Here is an 18,728-nt window from a genome sequence, read left to right as displayed (position 1 = left end):
CTCCACAGTGTCTATTTAGAGACATTGGAGAGTCGAAGGGAGGACCTGGGATCCAATTGCTTGAGTTCATATAATGTCCGTTTTTTTTTTTTCTGATGGATCTTAGTTATATGAGTCAATGTATGTCAATTTATTATGCTTATGAATATGATTTGACTGATGTGTTTAGGCCTTTTAGCACCAAGATCCTCCTGAGTGGGTGGTTGCATGTAAGCTCAAGACAACTTCTGCTTGCTAATACATCTTTCTTTCCTTTTAAAGATATCCAATATCTCAGTGCAGGTGGTCAGTGCCCAAGGAAAACTGGCGGGGAGACGACCACCGCGAAAACTAGTCAGCAAAGCCAAACCTAAGAAGCCACCCAAGAAGAAAGTTCCCTTTTGGAATGTCCAAAACAAAATCATTCTCTTGACGGTATTTTTATTCATCTTAGCGGTCGTAGCCTGGACCCTGCTGTGGCTCTACATCAGTAAGTTAAAATCTGTGGACCTTTGGGGGCAAAGCTTGCCCTGGGGGTTCTGTATCAGCAATGCAGGCCCCATCTGCCCCTGGGGGTTTCTGATAGAATTACCTTATTTTCCAGACTGATAGCTATTTTCAAAATGGTTGAGGTTTTAAGGAGGAAGAAACCAGAAACGTCCTTGCCATTTCTTCTTTTACCCCCAGTGCTTTCTTCCCAGAGGAATAGAGATGGGGAATAGGATGAGAAGAGCTGAGGAGAATGTTCATGAGCTTTGGGCTGGTTCAGAAATGTAATGTGTGCTTAGCTTTAAAAAATGAATGGAATGCTAAGCTGTGCTATTTCCTCATCCACCCACTGCCTGTTTCTAGGCAACCTTGTTTTTCCAGCTCCCAAAGCTTCAGTCTGCTCATGCTCCTTTCTCTCCTCTGTTTTTAGGCTTTTGTCTAACCGATTGATTATATTTTTGTCAATCTTATTGATCCTCTTGGATGGAGTCATGACAAAGTTCTTCTTTAGAGAGTACTTACCCATACAGCTCAGTAACTATAGCATTTATTGATTTATGTTGGACTTTCCCCCCTATGCATCTTAATATATATGATCCAAGGTATGCGTACCCTCAAGGATATTAAAATTTGCCTGGAAAGCCAGATTTTTAGGCAAAGAATTAATGAATATTGTCTTGAACAGTTCAGGTTACTTACGTGTATAAATCCATCACCTACACTGTGGCACAATGTAAGACATCAGGCACAACAAGATGCTCCTATCTTCAAAAAGCTCACAGAGGCAGGGTTCCTACTGTGGTGCAGTGGGTTAAGAATCCGACTGCAGCAGCTCATTTTGCTGTGGAGATGCAGGTTTAATCCCTGGCCTGGGAACTTGCATATGCTGTGAATTTGGCCATAAAAAGGAAAAAAAAAAAAAAAAAAAGCTCACAGATGCATTTCCCATTTTCAAAAAACATAGTTTAGTGCTGGTTTTTCTTTTTTTTTTTGTTTGGGCCTAAGCAATGACACAACTACAGTCACAGAAGGGCGACATCCAACCTGCCTGGAGATAGAGCCTAGATAAGACTTCAAGAACTGGTTTCTGAAAAATCATTAGACGTATCCTGGGAGTGCCCAGTACGAGCTGGGCTCTGTGATAACACGGAACAGAGTGGTAGACAGGAAAGAAACTGTCTTTACAGACTAGTGGGGCAGTCAAGTCAATGAGCAATTAAAACAAACGCAAAGGACACACAACCCCAACCTAGAACAAACGGATTTACTTCCTATCGGTTCTCTGCCAACCCTGAACTGATACGTTTGCATTGCCCTAGCATCTGTGTATAAAGTTTTGGGACATCATTGTGTAGAGGTAAATGGTTAGTATGTGAAAATCAGAGAAGGGCAGTAAGGAAGGCAGATAAGTCTTTGCCCTTGTTTTTTTGTTCCCTCACTTCCTTGACTAGTAACCGTCTGAATCTGCCTTTCGGAGCTCAGGGAAGCCCTGGGAGGCTGAAGCCTTTTTCCTACAAATAAGAAATGGGGGACACAGAGAGGCTTTTATAGCCAGGGTCTTGCTCAGTTTCAGCCCCCTCTTTTCTTTGATACTCCTTCATCTTGAGGTGAGCAAGGGCAGCGCGGGACAAAAAAAGGAATAAAGTTTTGGATAGAAAGGTTTCTCGGTGAGAAACTCAGTTTCATAACTTGAAAGAACAAATGGAAGATAGGAGCTCAGGCCTCCGCGGGCTCCGCTCCCTGCCTGGGCTAATGTGACTCTGAATGGGTCACAGGGAGGCTGTTCCTTGTCCTTCATGGAGGTCGCACCTTCTTTTTATTTTTTTTAATTTATTTTTATTTTTTGTGTGTTTATTTTTATTTTTTATTACTCAATGAATTTATCACATCTGTAGTTGTATAATGATCATCACAATCCAGTTTCACAGGATTTCCATCCCACAACCCAAGCATATCCCCCCACCCCTCAAACTGTCTCCTCTGGAGACCATAAGTTTTTCAATGTCTGTGAGTCAGCATCTGTTCTGCAAAGAAGTTCAGTCTGTCCTTTTTTCAGATTCCACATGTCAGTGAAAGCATTTGATGTTGGTGTCTCATTGTATGGCTGACTTCACTTAGCATGATAGTTTCTAGGTCCATCCACGTTGCTAAAAATGCTGGTATTTTGTTCCTTTTAATGGCTGAGTAATAGTCCATTGTGTATATGTACCACCTCCTCTTGATCCACTCCTCTGCTGATGGACATTTAGGTTGTTTCCATGTCTTGGCTATTGCAAATAGTGCTGCAATGAACATCGGAGTACATGTGTCTTTGTGAGTCATGGTTTTCTCTGGATAGATGCCCAAGAGTGGGATTGCTGGGTCAAATGGTAGTTCTATTTTGAGTTTTCTGAGGCATCTCCATACTGTTTTCCACAGTGGTTGCACCAATTTACAATCCCACCAACAGTGTACTAGTGTTTCTTTTTCTCCATACCGTCTCCAGCACTTATGGTTTGTAGACTTTTTGATGATGGCCCTTCTGGCTGGTGTAAGATGGTACCTCATTGTGGTTTTGATTTGCATTTCTCTAATAATGAATGATGTTGAACATCTTTTCATGTGTTTTGTGGCCATCTGAATGTCTTCTTTGGAGAACTGTCTGTTTAGATCTTCTGCCAATTTTTGGATGGGGTTGTTTTTTTTTTTTTTTGGTATGGAGCTACAGAAGGTGTTTATAAATTTTGGAGATGAATCCCTTGTCAGTCGATTCATTTGCAAAGATTTTCTCCCATTCTGTGGGTTGTCTTTTTGTTTTGTTTAGGGTTTCCTTTGCTGTGCAGAAACTCTGAAGTTTGATCAGGTCCCATTTGTTTATTTTTCTTTTTATTGTCAATACTCTGATAGGTGGATCTGAGAAGATGTTGCTGTCGTTTATGTCAGAGAGTGTTTGGCCTATGTTTTCCTCTAAGAGTTTTGTGGTGTCTGGTCTTATATCTAGGTCTTTCATCCATTTGGAGTTTATTTTTGTGTATGGTGTTAGGGAGCATTCTAATTTCATTCTTTGACATGTGGCTGTCCAGTTTTCCACTTACTGAACAGGCTGTCTTTTCTCCATTGTATATTCCTGCTTCCTTTGTCATAGATTAGTTGGCTGTAGTGCACCTTCTTTTAAATTCAGCCATCACTTAGTTAGCATTTCTGCTCACCTACCGGACCTTGTGCTGAAAAAGACTATTTTCTCTCTCCTTTCCCCTCTCCCTTTCTTCCCATGAACATTAATTGAGCTTCAAAGCTACAATTGGGCACTGGCTACCCAATGTTAGGAGCTAAGGGACAAAGAGAATTTGCTATTCATTTAGATGCACATGCAAACAGAAGTTATGATACCGAGGGGCATGTGTCACAGGAAAGGAATGTACCGTGGCCACAGGAGCCTGGTGGTGATGCCTCATAGCACCAAGACCTTGGAGCCAAAAAACAACAACAACAACAACAACTGAGAGTCCCTAATCTCCATAAGCTGTTCTCAGGTGTCCAGAGGCAGCTCAGACACAGCAGTGTCTTGTCTCGGCAGTGGTCTCTGGCCAGGGCCTGACACCCAGTCCCATGGGCCTCGCTGGGCGGGTATTTGAGCAGGAGTGACCTGACATGGTCTGGAGACCACACATATGGATAAATTCTCCATGTACTGCCTAGAGCAGAAGATTGGCCCAGCACCCTGGTATAAACAGCTCAAGTCAGAAAGGGAGTGAGCCCCCCTGGGGCTTGGGGATGATCAGCCAGGGACCCTTCCCTCTTCTCTCACCATGCTCATGTCACCTCAGCGCTTGGCAGTGTACATTTCTTACCTCCTTACCTTCCATAGACTCAAGATCCATGACCAAGGTTTAGGGGCTTTTTGGCCCCTTAGTGACTCTAGGACATGTATAAAGTCAAAGAGGTCTATATTTTACCTGTTAATCTTTTTCTGAAGTATGTGCTAGAAGCTGATAGAAAGAATAGTGTTATAAAGGGATATGGTGACTACTGCTGATCAAAGAGACATTATTAACGACATTGAGAGCTTCACAGGCTGGAACCAATAAAATAGGAAGCTGTCTAAAATAAAATCATTTTAGGAGGCTGATACAGACATAGATCAGACAATGCGTCACTGCCACACAAGTGAAAAAGCCTCCTAACCTCCTTCTCTGCTGTCTTACAGGCAAGACAGAAAGCAGAGATGCTTTTTACTTTGTGGGGATGTTTCGTGTCACCAACATTGAGTTTCTCCCTGAATACCGACAGAAGGAGTCCAGGGAATTTCTGTCAGTGGCCAGGACTGTGCAGCAAGTGGTGAGATGATGGGGGGAGCTTGTGAGGTTGGGGAGGGTGAGGTCGGGTATGAGGGGAGAGGAGTGGCGTCACAGGGTCACAGGTGAGCAGGGTGGACAAAGGAAGAACTCAGGAAAACATGGGATTTAGCTCATCTTTCTTGTAGGATAAAATTGCTTATTTCATAGAATTGCTTAACTTTTTCTGCTGCAAATAAGAAGCAATGGCTCTCTGAGCTTTAGTTTTTCTTCTCTATAAAATAAGGAAATTGGGTCAGGTGACCTTTAAAATGTATTCGAGTACAGAGATTACATACATACCTATTGACTCTGTGATCCATACACATTTATTTCAACCTTGATGCACTGGCATCACTTCACTTTAAAAAAAAAAAAAACTTTCCTATGATAGAACGAGTTCAATTTACTGTAAAAATTTATAAAATTCATACAGTTATTTTAAAAATAAAATCTTCTTTAACATCATCTCCATAAATAGAGCCCCCTTTGATTCCAGACCACATAGACATAGGACAGAACACAATATTAGCATATTAGCAGATATTCAGTTTTATCGTCTTACTTTTCCCTCTTAACATTATATTGCATGTTTCTATGCAAGTAAACATTATTAAAAAAGTATACGTTTTAGAGTTCCCTGGTGGCTCAGTGGGCTAAGGATCCAGTGTTGTCATGCTGTTGCTCAGGTTGCTACTGTGGCATGGGTTTGATCCCTGGCTGAGAGCTTCCCCATGCTCTGGGTGTGGCCAAAGGAAAAAAAAAAAAAGCCTAGATTTGACAGCTACAAAGTTGGCAAGTCCCTTTGTGTTGGATATTTAAGTGTTTCCAATTTTTGCCACTATGGATAATGCTATAATAAAGCCCCCTGAGAAGTCGTTTCTCTTATTACTTCCGTAGGTGACTTCCTAAAAATATAACTGGTCAAATAGAAAAATGTCTGTCATGGCTCTTGGTACCTTTTACCAATAGAGAGTTTTTGCCAATTTGCACTTGCTCAGTAGTGGAGAGGGTGGCCTAGCAGTGGCACTTTCCTGCAGTGACAGGGATGCTGCAGCATAGAAGGCCTGGGAGGGAGAGTAAGCAAAGATGACAGTGGGCATAGTGGCTCTTATTGTTTGAAGATTCTTAATGACTGATTGATAGATATACTGGGGAAACTGCAAAACCCTTTACCTTTCCTATATATTAATTATCTCTCAAATTAGCTAAAAGAAGTAGGGATTTAAAAAAAATCTCTTTGATATTTTTCCTATTCCCAGGCTTCTTCCCCACCCAAAGCCATTCTGATCCCTCAAAAACAACATTTTTCCTTTGGCTTAAGGATAAAATGCTGATTCTTAAGAATGGTAGCAAGTACTTTTCTAAATCTGCCCCCTGGTCATCCCAGTCTCATTTCTCACCACTTTCCCCCAACAGAAACCTTGTGATCCAAGGCAATCATTACTTGTGTTATGAATAAGCATTGCCTTTACACGTCTGGGGCCCCTGGTTTCCAGAGCTATTCAGTCTAGACCTTCTGTCCAGTCTCTACAGAGTGCAATTCCACCCATCATTTGTGACCTATCCAAAAAGGCTCCTTCTCTGTGAAATGCTCCCTGGCCTCTGAGAGTCAATGCTATCTTTGTGGAGATCCTGTTTGTATAGTTTAGTATTGCACCCAATGCATTTTATGATAGTTGTTAAACATCTGACCCAAAGAGGTAGGCCTTTTGATCACTACTGTACACATTTTTAAAAAAAGAAGGACAAAGGGGAAATAAAGGAAGCTCAGCAGGCCTAGATAACATGTTCTGTTGCTTAGTGAATTCAACTTTACAAAACATGTTTTTCATGGTGCTGTTTTTTTTCCAAGTTTTTTTTTTTTTTTTTTTGGTTTTTGCTTTTTCTTCTGGGCAATTAGGTAGGTGGTTTTGCTACTATGTAGGAAGGGGAACACAAGGGAAGAGGATTTGGCAGACGAAACTGGTTTAAAAATGCTAAGTAAGGGCAAAAGAAGTCAATTGATTGAAATATCTCCCTTTGGAGATCCATGAACAGGGTTTTAAAAATATTCTAAAAAAAGAGCTTGTGCTTTCTTGGAAACAAGCTTTCTGAAGGGGAATGGAAAACGCTGCCATGGACACTAGCCGCCCTCTGGTGGTTAATGTAGGAACATGTCCCTGAGAAAATAAATTTTCCACGCTGTTGCATTGTTAGAAAAGAGGTTAGGTCAGGGAGTTCCCTAGTGATCTAGTGGTTAGGACTTGCGGCTTTCACCACGGCAGGCCCTGGAGTTCAGTTTCTTGTCTGGGAACTGAGATCCCACATCAAGCTGCTGCATGCCATGAAACCACCCCCCCCTCAAAAAAAGGAAAGAGGTTAGATTAAATACTTTGAAGATGTACTTAAAGGTGTTTGATTTACTCATTGTGGAGGAAATTAATCTTTGGAGTAGGCAGAATGCAGAAGTGAAGCTTGATTAGGGTGTCTAAAGATAGCAATAAGTGAATAAAAGTAACTACGTAATCTTCACTGATAGCTGAATGAAGGCTAAGAAACCCTGCTGCAGGAAGCAGGAATTGATTTGAATTCAAGGAGCAATGTCTGGGTTTAGCATTAGAGGCCTTCAGTTGGAGCCTTGCTCGCCTCCTTGCTAGCTGTCAGAGCTTGGTTCTACGGCATGCTGGGCACCCTGAGAGAAAGCCAAGTCTGAAAGATTTCAGACACCTTGGTTCTTTTTTTGTTTGTTTTTGTTTCAGGTAAACCTGGTTTATACAACATCAGCCTTCTCCAAATTTTACAAGCAGTCTGTTGTTGCAGATGTCAGGTAATGAATGTGCCTTGCTTTGAGACTTCAATGTTCACTGCTGTACATTTGGAAGGCTGTGGAAGGGCTGAAATAGTGCCATTCCCGAGTAACTTCTTGAAGGCAGTTGTGAGTTAATATGCTTTTAGCACTCTAGTGACCCAGATCTTTGACATACCGTCATGCTGTCTTTCTCCCCATTTTTCAAAGACTGCCCTCTCCCTGGAACTGGGACCCTGGACCTCTGTATTAATGCTACTGGGCAGAATGGCTGTAAACACGGCCATTCTATTGGGTAAGGGCAAAAATGAAACACAGACCAGTGTTCTCAAAATATATTCAATAAAAAACTAATAGCTGAAGATCTTCTGAGAAAAAAAGGATCCCGTGGTCAAAAAAGTTTTAGGAAAAACCGTGTGCTGTGTACTGTAATCCACCTTCCCTCACACCCAGTGGATCTGCAGAGATTTACAATCTATTTTGGCAGAGTAAAGGCAATGAGAAGTCTTGGAGTAAAGCAATTTGTTTCCTTTCCTTCGCTTTCCTCTTCCCAAATTACATACTATCCAAAACTATCTTATTTTTTTTTTCATAAAACATGATGATATCTGTGCAGTTAGGAGCTCCTGCTCCAGGGTCAGACAGAAAACCAAATTAGGCTTGATTCTTGATTTGCTACTTAGTAGCTGTGTGATTTTGAGTTGTAGAAGAGTTTTACCTCTTCATCTGTAAAACTGGAATTGTAATAAGACCTCCCTTATAAGGTTAAATGGGATAAAGCAGATTTAGCCTTGGATAAGGTGAGGTATCAAATATTCTGTTATTTGCAACAGCAGTCACTACTAATTGAAATCCATAGAAATAGTATATTCTCCATGGGGATGCAAATGGTACTAACAGTTTTAGGTTTGAACCCAGCACAAGAATACACATCCCATGTAGATTTCCTTTTCAAATTTCTATAACTGGAGTCAATGACTTCCTAAATAAGGAAGTTATGTTCTGTTGAATGTTGTGCTCCATGGCCCAACCTTGAATTTATCAGTTGGGTCATTAGCACCTTATCAAAGTCCTAAGAGGTATGCTTGAACCTCTTTGTCTTTTCACTACAGCAGTAACAACAAAGGTGGCCTCCTTGTCCACTTTTGGCTTGTGTTTGTCATGCCACATGCCAAGGGCCATGTCTTCTGTGAGGACTGTGTGGCTGCCATCCTGAAGGACTCCATTCAGACGAGCATCGTAAACCGGACCTCTGTGGGGAGTCTGCAGGGTCTGGCTGTGGACATGGACTCTGTGGTACTAAATGGTGACTGTTGGGTAATTCTCTTTCAACACTCCTTCCTGCAGCACTCCTGATACTGCAGTTATCATAGTCAGTGTTGTCATGAAGGACAGTCTTCCATCTTATCCATGGACTCTGCATTCATGGATTCAACCAACCATGGATAGAAAATATTTGGAAGAAAATTTCAGAAAGTTCCATAAAGCAAAGTTGAATTCGCCACAGGCTGGCAACTATTTACACAGTCGTGACATTGTACTAGGTGTTATAAGTAATCTAGAAATGATCTGAAGTACACGGGAGGATGTGCATGGGTTTTATGCACATGGGTTTTATGCCACTTTATATAAGGTACTTGAGCATCTGTGGATTTTGGTATCCTTGGGGGTCCTGGATCCAATCTTCCATGGATACTGAGGAATGCCTATATTCTCTTCCACAATCTCAGTGGAACAGGATTAGCTGAAGACATTGGAGCTATACTGATAAAGAAAGTTGCTAAATGTTATATACAATAATTGGACAATAGAATTGTCAATATGTATATGAAATATATATGAAATTCAGTGTAAAAATATATATGAAATTCAGTGTGTTAAAGTGTACTTCCCTTTATATTTAATTTGGCTTCATGCATCTTCAAACGGAGTCTTCAAAAACCAAAGTCATATTTCAGATACAAAACCAATTATTATCAAGTGTGGTTGCTTTTTTATCTTTAAAAAAGTATTTAAAACTTGTTCCAATGGATGATTTCAAGCACAAAAGTGAAGAGAATAGTTTAATGAACTCTCTTACACCCCTTACACAGCTTCAACAACTATCAACTCATGACTGTCCTATTTGATTTCTAAATACTTAAGCAACCTCCCTTACCCCCTCTGGATTATTTCAAAGCAAATCCCAGATATGCTGGACTGCTTTTAAATGATTGAAAATATTTTCATTAAGCAAAATTCTAATACAATGAAATGCTAGGACTGACAGTTTTGTTTCATTTTTTTTTTCTATGTGCATTTTCAATACAGCTGGGCTTCGATCAGATTACTCTTCAACCATAGGATCTGGTAAATTATGTCTGTGGTTTCTTCCCTGCCATACCTCCTGCCCCCACTGCCTCCAAGTCAGTATTCTTTCTGGCTGTAGTTGGTATTCCTGTTTGAATGATGATGTTTGTGCTCTTTCAGTTGCAAATGACAAATATATACTGAAATTAGCTTAAGCACAAAAGAAACTTGATTGATTCATATAACCGGGACATACAGGGAGTATGTTGGCTACAGGCATGGTTGGGTCCAGGTTCTAAAATATGATAGCATCAGGGAAAAAAAGCATTTCTGCTTTCCTCTGTTGAGGCTTCAAGTGGCTTCTCAATTGTGGTAGCATACATGGCCACCAGCAGATCCAAGCTTATAGTTTATCAGTTTAGTATCCATGATGGGAGAAAAAACCACCTAGATTTCCTGATAATTCCTGCAGAAGTCTTGGGGCTGAGTCTCATTGTTTCCAACTGGCCGACCTGTGCCACTCTTGAACCAGCTTCTTGGACTCTGATTGGTTAGTCTGGGTCAAGGGCCCACCCCTGGGTCTAAAAGTAAGTTTAACCCCAACCAAACCATATACACAGGGTAGGAAGAGTTTCTTAAAGTAAACTCTAGGTGCCCTTATCAGAAGAGAGTGGATGCTAGGCTGACAAAGGCAGCAGATGTTCTCCATGTGACCTCTTTTGCTCTTCACTCTCCTACAAAGACTTCTAGGAGTTCCCGTCGTGGCTCAGTGGTTAATGAATCTGACTAGGAACCACCGGGTTTCAGGTTTGATCCTTGGCCTTGCTTAGTGGGTTAAGGATCAAGTGTTGCTGTGAGCTGTGGTGTAGGTCGCAGATGCGGCTGGGATCTCGTGCAGCTGTGGCTGTGGTGTAGGCCGGTGGCTGCCGCTCCGATTAGACCCCTAGCCTGGGAACCTCCATATGCCACGGGTTCGGCCTTAGAAAAAGCAAAAAGACAAAAAAAAAAAAAAAAAAAAAAAAAAAAATGGCTTCTAGAAAAATCATCCCTAAAACAAAACAAAGCAAAACAAAGTGCTGTCTCCACAGACAAAGGCTGCTCTCAGTACTTCTACGCAGATCATCTGTCTCTCCGCTACCCTCTGGAGATTTCGACAACCTCAGGGAGGCTGATGTGCCATTTCAAGCTGGTGGCCGTAGTGGGCCATCTGATTCGTCTCTCGATAGAGTCTGTCCAGATTGAGGCTGACAACTGTGTCACCGACTCCCTGACCATTTACGACTCCCTCCTGCCCATCCGGAGCACCATCTTGTACAGGTACTACACAGGCATCCTGGCTGGCAAATGAGAGGCTTTTTGCAATGTCTCTCTTTGACAGAATCTGGGTTTCCCTCAGATTTCTTAACATCATTTTTGTGTATCTCACGAGGTCAGAGATTGACCCATGCCCTATTTAGTGCTCCCTGTATTAGCCAGAGCCTTTCAGACACAATGTTTGCTTTTTCCTTGCAGCAAACAAGAATCAAAATCAGTACAGCAGGAACTTCAGCCAACATTTCTGATATAGAAAAGATTTTTTTTGTTTAATTTTACTTTCATTGCAATCACAATGAAGTCTACTGTTTCAGTGGAATGTGAAAATAAATATTCTGATTATATAGCATTAGTCGAACAATTAAATTTTTTCTTTATTATAAAGATAACATAATATTCACTGTGAAAGTGAGGTCAGAGAAAACAATATCCATTATTTTATATTCCCATTACCCACAATAAATGTCTGTTATATTTTTGCGTATTCTTTTATTCACACATATACGTAATTATACACACATATTCATATACATACCCTAGTATATCTTACTTACTAGTAGACATCTTTTTATGAGTGTTTAATATTTTGATAACCTAATAATGTCATTTAGGCTTTATTAAGAATTTGCTGTTTTTACTCACTGTGCTAAAAAGACATGAATTATCTTATCATTTTAACAGTGTTTATATATGTATATAACAGTATTTTACATACATTTGTATTTATTTATATTTCGGTGGTGAACACCGAGTTTAACAATTCAAACACTGTATAAAGATTTGTAGTGAAAATAAGTTTGTCCTTGACTCTCATCCCTCGGTCATTGTTATTGGTTTCTTTTCACTATTTCCAGACATATTTAATTATTATTTCATTTAATCCTTACCACAATGGTATGAGGCATATTCTATTATTCTATATATTATTTCATATTCTATATGAATATGAAATATTCAATATAATATAGAGAATATACCTATATAGTATAGTTGGGAATCTGGCATTTATGAAGTACTTACTTCATTGCCCTTATTTTTCAGCCAGTTAAGTGATAGAGCTGAGATTTGAACCCAGCTTCCTCTTGGGAAAAGCCCATGGCTTTAGCCATTAAACGCCCTGTCTACTGCAGGCCTTGTTTGCTCTTAAGGAGAGTCCAGTGACAGCCCCCAGAGCAATTCTTCCGTAGTTGTTGGACGAATATTTCTGTACCGCATCAGCTCCCCTCCATCTATAGGGCTCTGTGGTCACTAATTGATGAAGACCAGCCAGCAGAGATTGACCCAAGGAACTGTGTGGACAGCCCAGGAAATGTACAGAATTGATGGTAGACGGAGGTGCAATCCTCAACCCCCTATGATTCACGTACTTTTGTTTTGTTATCTGGTTTCAGAATTTGTGAACCCACAAGAACATTAATGTCATTTGTTTCTACAAATAATCTCATGTTGGTAACATTTAAGTCACCTCAGGTACGGAGGCTTTCAGGAATCCGAGCATATTTTGAGGTCATTCCAGAACAAAGTAAGTCTTCCCCAACTGATAAGAAAATCATGAGAGACACTTGTTATGATGGATACTTTAGTCTTATCTCTCCCAGGGCAGTGCTGTAACACTAGTTGCATAGTTAGGACCCTGAGTCTTGGCCTGTTCAGAAGAAAGAAATCGTTTTAGATATTATAATAGGAAGAATTTAATGTAAAGAACTGTTAACTCACAATAAAGGTGTTAACTGTGTCACTCAAAAAGCAAAAAAAAAAAAAACCCAACAAACATAAAAAGCGAAGAAGCCCCGCCACACGAAAAATCCCCCCCCCTCCCCAAACTGTGAAGTATCTTGGCTGTAAGCAACCAGCACTGGTAGACCTGGAGGAACAAAGGAAAGCGATTGGGGCAATTATAATTTAAGGCTTGTTGGAGGGGGTCTGTGGAAGGAAACTCAGACCTCTGAGGAAGGGGTGCTGTCCAGCTGGTGTTGGTGTCTGTAGATTCAGAGGCAGATGTTCATGAAGTTGGGACCCAGACTTTTGAAGAGAGGCTGCCAGATGTCTGAGCTAGTATCTTTGAAAGAGATGTAGTAAATTGGAAGTTGGAAAAACTGCTAACAGGATTCAGCTCTCCATGGGAAGGAAGAGTAGCCTTGGCGGTGAATCAGCACTGCTGGGGTGACACTCCCAGGAATAAGACAAGCAGAAATCCCCTTCTTCTCCCCACCCGGCTTCTAGTCTCCCTTTGGTGCCCCCTAGCAGTGGAGCCTATCAGGGGTTTTGCAGAGTCCCAGCCTAGCCATGCAGAACAGAGAAGAGAGAGGTGGTTTGGAGCTTAGGGTCAGTAGCTCAGTAAAGAGCACACTGGACTCTTTTTCTTGAATCCTCATCTATAGTAATACCCTTGAGTGCCAGCCTGGAAGATGCTTGAGATGCAAAACCCAGAGGATATAATGGGTGTTTCTAGTGAGCAAAGGTGACCTTCTTTTGTTCTTCTCTTTTTGAGTTGACACAGTCAAACAAAGCAGAATGAAAAGAGCTTTCACTGAAAATGCAGTGTTTTTGTAATATTTGTTACCTTGGAAACTGGTCAGATCTTACAGGTCATGTCTTGGTAAAGTTTTTATGAACATCAACAAAGCTGAAGGGATCAGAATGGGAGTTGGGAGTGAGGAAGGAACAGAATTTGGCTTAAGTAGATGGTGAGAGCTATAGGTTCATCAATATTTTAGGGTAGCGGCCCATTTTGATAGGCTTTCTCTGGCAAACTATTACAAAACCCAATGCAAAATTGATTTAGTGAAAAAAATTGAACTAGATATTTGAGATATTGTGGTGTTGAAAAATTCTCTCTTAACTCCAAAGGTTAAAAATAGAATTATAACAGAAATATTACAGTAGAAATTGTCTATTCACTCAAAAGTATTTATTGAATTTCTGTTGTATGCCAGAAATGACTCTAGGTGTTAGGAAAACAGCAGTGAACAAAAATAGCAGTGACAGGAGTTCCCGTCGTGGCTCAGTGGTTAATGAATCCGACTAGGAACCATGAGGTTTCAGGTTCGATCCCTGGCCTTGCACAGTGGATTAAGGATCCGGCGTTGCTGTGGCTGTGGTATAGGCTGGCAGCTACAGCTCCAATTAGACCCCTAGCTTGGGAACCTCCATATGCTGCAGAAAAAGGCAAAAAGGCAAAAAGGCAAAAAAAAAAAAAAAAAAAAAAAGCAGTGATAAAATCAGTACTCTCAGGCGGCTTATAGTCTAGTAGAAGGATGACTATATCAGTAAGAATAGACATTTAGATTGTCGATTGTCTTATTTAAACAGACAACATGTTTTATAATGTGGATCTATTTCTTGATCAACAAATACACAGTAATTTGAACAAAAATTAACTCAGAAGCTTTCCCTTTTTTTTTTTTGGTTTTTAGGGCCGCACTTGCAGCATGTGGAAGTTCCTGGGCTAGGGGTCAAATTGCTTGTCTAAGTCACAGCCACAGCAATGCAGGATCTGAGCCGCCGCCGTCACCGCAACACCAGATACTTAGCCCACTGAGCGAGGCCAGAGATTGAACTCTCACCCTCATAGATACTATTTGGGTTCGCAACCTGCTGAACCACAATGGGAACTCCTTAAAAAATATATTTATGCTGCTGTTTGTCAATTCTATCTCAATAAAACTGGAGGGAAAAATATTTAAACCATGTTTTTAAAGAAAGTAATAGCACCCTATGGATCTGTAACCAAAATAAATTATTTGAAAACAAATATTGACTTGGAACAAGTATTTTAGCTATGCATCTACAGGTACTATTTATTTAAAAATTGTTGAAATCTCAAAAAATATATAAGCTTATTTTCAAAGAAGTGTACATTTATAAAGGAATGTATGCAATGTATTTCCCATAACCTCACAACTGCAAATCATTGTGTGTTACTGGATATTTTTTTCAGAATGTGAAAACACACTGTTGGTCAAAGAAATCACTGGCTTTGAAGGGAAAATTTCAAGTCCATATTACCCAAGCTACTATCCTCCAAAATGCAAGTGCACCTGGAAATTTCAGGTAGCCTCATTTTTCCACTATTTTAGAAAAATATTGTTATTCTATTTTTAGCAGCAATTTATCTTTGAATTTAATTATACTTATTTTGGAGTTACAAAAATAATATTAGTTAATTCTATAATATTTAAACTATATGAAGATATATTAACCAGAACATGAAAGAAATTGTTGTAATTGCAACCCTCCCCCCACAAATTAACTGCTTTTTGTAGACTAAGTCTTATTTTTCTGGTTTATTATCTTGTTGTTTTTATTAAAGACACAAAGATATTGTTATAGGATCAATCAATTTATTTTATTGTGGTAGAGCTCATTTATTAATTTTAATTATTTCATTGGCATGAAAACCAGAATAATAAAGAAAGAATAAGTTGACTTAGGCAACATATATTGCAGTTGTATAAGCAAATCAGAGTGTAAATTTATATGAAGTACATATGTCTACCTCTGGTGCAAGACAGGGAGTTCCTGGGTTTTGTTTGTTTGGTTGGTTTTCAAAATCTCAGTCTGTAACCTATTTTTCTTCCTCCAACTGTAAGGTAATGTGGAAGGTGATATGGCAAGCTGTCACCTTTGCACTTGCAGCATGTATATATGAAATCATTTTTGTGAGCCATAGCAGTTAGATGCAAGCTGCAAGCAGTATCTAGTTTGTATTTATTCAGTGTGTTATTATTAAGTGCCTACCATGTGTCAGGCAGTATTCTGGACACTGGGGTCCATGAGATCTCTCTCTCTCTCTCTGTCTCTCTCACACACACACACACACACACACACACACACACACACACACACACAAGCTCTGCTTTCATGGAACTTACTGCCAAGTCAGGGAAGACAGGTGACAAACAAACGGGTAAATATATCCAGTGTGTTCCATGATGGTACAATGCTATGGAGAATGAAGCAGGGCAGGGGCTCTAAAGCTGAGCAACGGTGGGGGTGTGAAGGGTAGGAAATCAGGCGTTTGGTTAGGGAAGTCCTCGCTCAGAGGGGAACCTGGAGACCTGAGGGAACTTACCTTGTGTGGGCAGGGGGTCAGAGTGTTGCAGGCAAAGGGAACAGCTGAAGGAAGAGTCCTGAAGCCGGAGCCTACCTGCTGCATGTAAGATGTGTGCACAGTCATAATAATTAAATAGTGAAATAATTTTATATGCCAAAGTCTGTACTTGGTGTCCATGTTCTGATGGCTTGTATCCTCAAATTATTTTTTATCATCACAAACATTTAAAACATAATTAAGTCATAAAAGTGCTGGACCCTCGTTCACTGCCTGATTCTTGATCTGCCTCAGGGTAGCAGAAAGACAGAGCCTCAGGTGGCTAGCAAGTCTGAAGGCTGGGGAGAGGGGCTGGGGAGAGAGAAAAAGAGGATTTAGGGAAAGAGGAGGAAAAGACATCAAATCTCTGTCTCTTAAATCTCTCCAAAGCAACAAAAACAACAACAAAAAAAAACTCCCAATAAGCAAAGTTATTTCTTTATAATATCTAGAAAAAGAAAGGCTCTGTTCCCAGAGGCTCTGTCAAATGTTTGAATTGCTTTGAGATAAAATAAATGTTACTTCCATGGTAACCCTAAAGACTTAAAAGGAAAATCCCTAAATGTTGCTGTGATTAAATTTTGGTCAAGGTGTAAATAAGCATGTCAGAAACTTTCTGTTTCGCTAGGGATTGAATGTTAGAAGTGTTCCTTTTGCTGAGGATTGGCTTTGTACTTGGCGGGGTCAAGGTGCATATAAATCCATTTTGTTTTGATGCTGTGGAACTCAGTGAAAATGCTAAGCAAGTTTCTTGGTGGAGGATTGCATTGAAACATGTTCTTAAGCTACAAAATTTAATTGATTCCTTAAAAATATTTACTGTCCTTCGGTTTGCATCTATTTTTTTTTTTTTAATGTGAAGAAATTACCAGATGGCAAGAGCTGAAAAAAATGTGGTATGTATTCTCATGAGCCTTGTGAGTCTTATGGTCAGCAAAAGAAAATCCTATTCCTTTTGAGTTTCCAACATGAGTCTTTGGGGAGCACTGAGAAAAGGGAGGCCTTCAGAGAAATGCAGGACTGGTTTGAATCTCTGGTCTGTGTTTCCTGACCTTGGGAGAGTTGCCTGTCTTTGGTTAGCCTTGGTTTCTTCTTCTATTAGATGGGAATCATACTTCCTGCCTAACTGTGTTGTGATGATGCTTAAATGATAGTCATAAAGTGCCCAATCCATTGCCTCTCAAAGATAGGGAGGACTGGAATTCCTATTGTCACTCAGTGGTTAATGAACCTGACTAGCATCCATGAGGACACGGGTTCAATCCCTGGCCTCGTTCAGTGGGTTAAGAATCCGGCATTGCCACGGGCTGTGGGGAAGGTTGAAGATGAGGCTTGGATCCCGCTTTGCTGTGGCTGTGGTGTAGGCTGGCAGCTGTAGCTCCAATTTGACCCCTCACCTGGGAACCTCCATATGCTGCAGGTGTGGGCCTAAAAAGACAAAAGACAAAAAAAAAAAAAAAAAAAAAAAAAAAAAAAAAAAGGTAGGGAGGGCTACTATGCTTAGACACACATTAGAAAGAAGCAGACCACACTACAAAGAAATTGTAACATAAAAATATGACGTAACTGAAAAATCAAGTCTCTATAGGAGCAATAGAAGTCCATGGGCAAAATTCACCTATTAAAGGAAAAAGACAGTAGGATTGAATCACAAAGTATTACCTAATACTTAACTGTATGTTGTTTTCAAAATGAATTTAAAAAGTGATTTAATAAAGCTGAAAAATAAAAGAATCAGCAATATTATATAACGCAAATGCAAACAAAAAGAAAGCAGGGATCACAACCTTAACTCAAGGAAATGCTGAAATCAGGGCAGTCAGCGAGAAAATGAAGGCAATCTACTCTGATAAAGAGGGCAATTCACATAAGAATCTAATTACGATAATTATTTATGCACCAAAGGACATTCATAAACCAAGTCTATAGGAAATATACACCAATACTCATAAGTCAAAATCTATAGGAAATACAAAGAGAAATGGACAGACAGTCCTTCAATAAGACATTTTTCTTTCTCTTGGCTCATAGCAGAGACAATGGAGGACAATAAATAAGGCCAGGAAGAATATTAAACCATACAAATAATGAGCTTGGTAATAGAGATATAAACAGAAATTACCTTTTTTTAAAAAAATGACCTCCGAGCATTCATAAATTTGATCACAATGAAATCCTTAATAAACTAAAAAACTAGAAACTATACTGTAATAAATAATCTCTTATATAACTCAGAATTTAAGAACTGGAAAATAGGTGAACCGCAATTCTGCTCCCTAGAAATATAAGAATTTTCTCTTAAATAATTCCTGGATCAAAGTGAAAATTAAAACTGAAACTAAAATTGTAGCATATCATATGCGATGTGTGTGCATGTCATGTGATGTCATAACAAGGTCAGTTGCATTGTGTGTGAGTGTGTGTGTGCGCGTGCGTGCATGTGTGCATGCATCCGTGCGTGTGT

The 18,728-nt window shown here is 40.0% G+C and overlaps 1 protein-coding gene across 1 annotated transcript in view; it reads left to right on the top strand.

Annotated features, from left to right (window-relative positions):
- Positions 1–18,728, top strand: part of TMPRSS7 (transmembrane protease, serine 7) — a 39,270-nt gene that overhangs the window by 2,105 nt on the left and 18,437 nt on the right. Inside the window, exons 2-9 of the mRNA XM_013982462.2 lie at positions 262–469; positions 4,655–4,785; positions 7,523–7,590; positions 8,682–8,875; positions 9,880–9,918; positions 10,947–11,175; positions 12,564–12,694; positions 15,113–15,225. Coding sequence (XP_013837916.1) covers positions 262–469; positions 4,655–4,785; positions 7,523–7,590; positions 8,682–8,875; positions 9,880–9,918; positions 10,947–11,175; positions 12,564–12,694; positions 15,113–15,225 — 1,113 coding nt within the window. The remainder of the gene's footprint in view (positions 1–261; positions 470–4,654; positions 4,786–7,522; positions 7,591–8,681; positions 8,876–9,879; positions 9,919–10,946; positions 11,176–12,563; positions 12,695–15,112; positions 15,226–18,728) is intronic.

The sequence above is a fragment of the Sus scrofa genome, chromosome 13 (assembly GCF_000003025.6).
Source record: "Sus scrofa isolate TJ Tabasco breed Duroc chromosome 13, Sscrofa11.1, whole genome shotgun sequence".
Taxonomy (NCBI): Eukaryota; Metazoa; Chordata; class Mammalia; order Artiodactyla; family Suidae; genus Sus; species Sus scrofa.
This window is presented reverse-complemented; position numbering and strand designations above follow the sequence as displayed.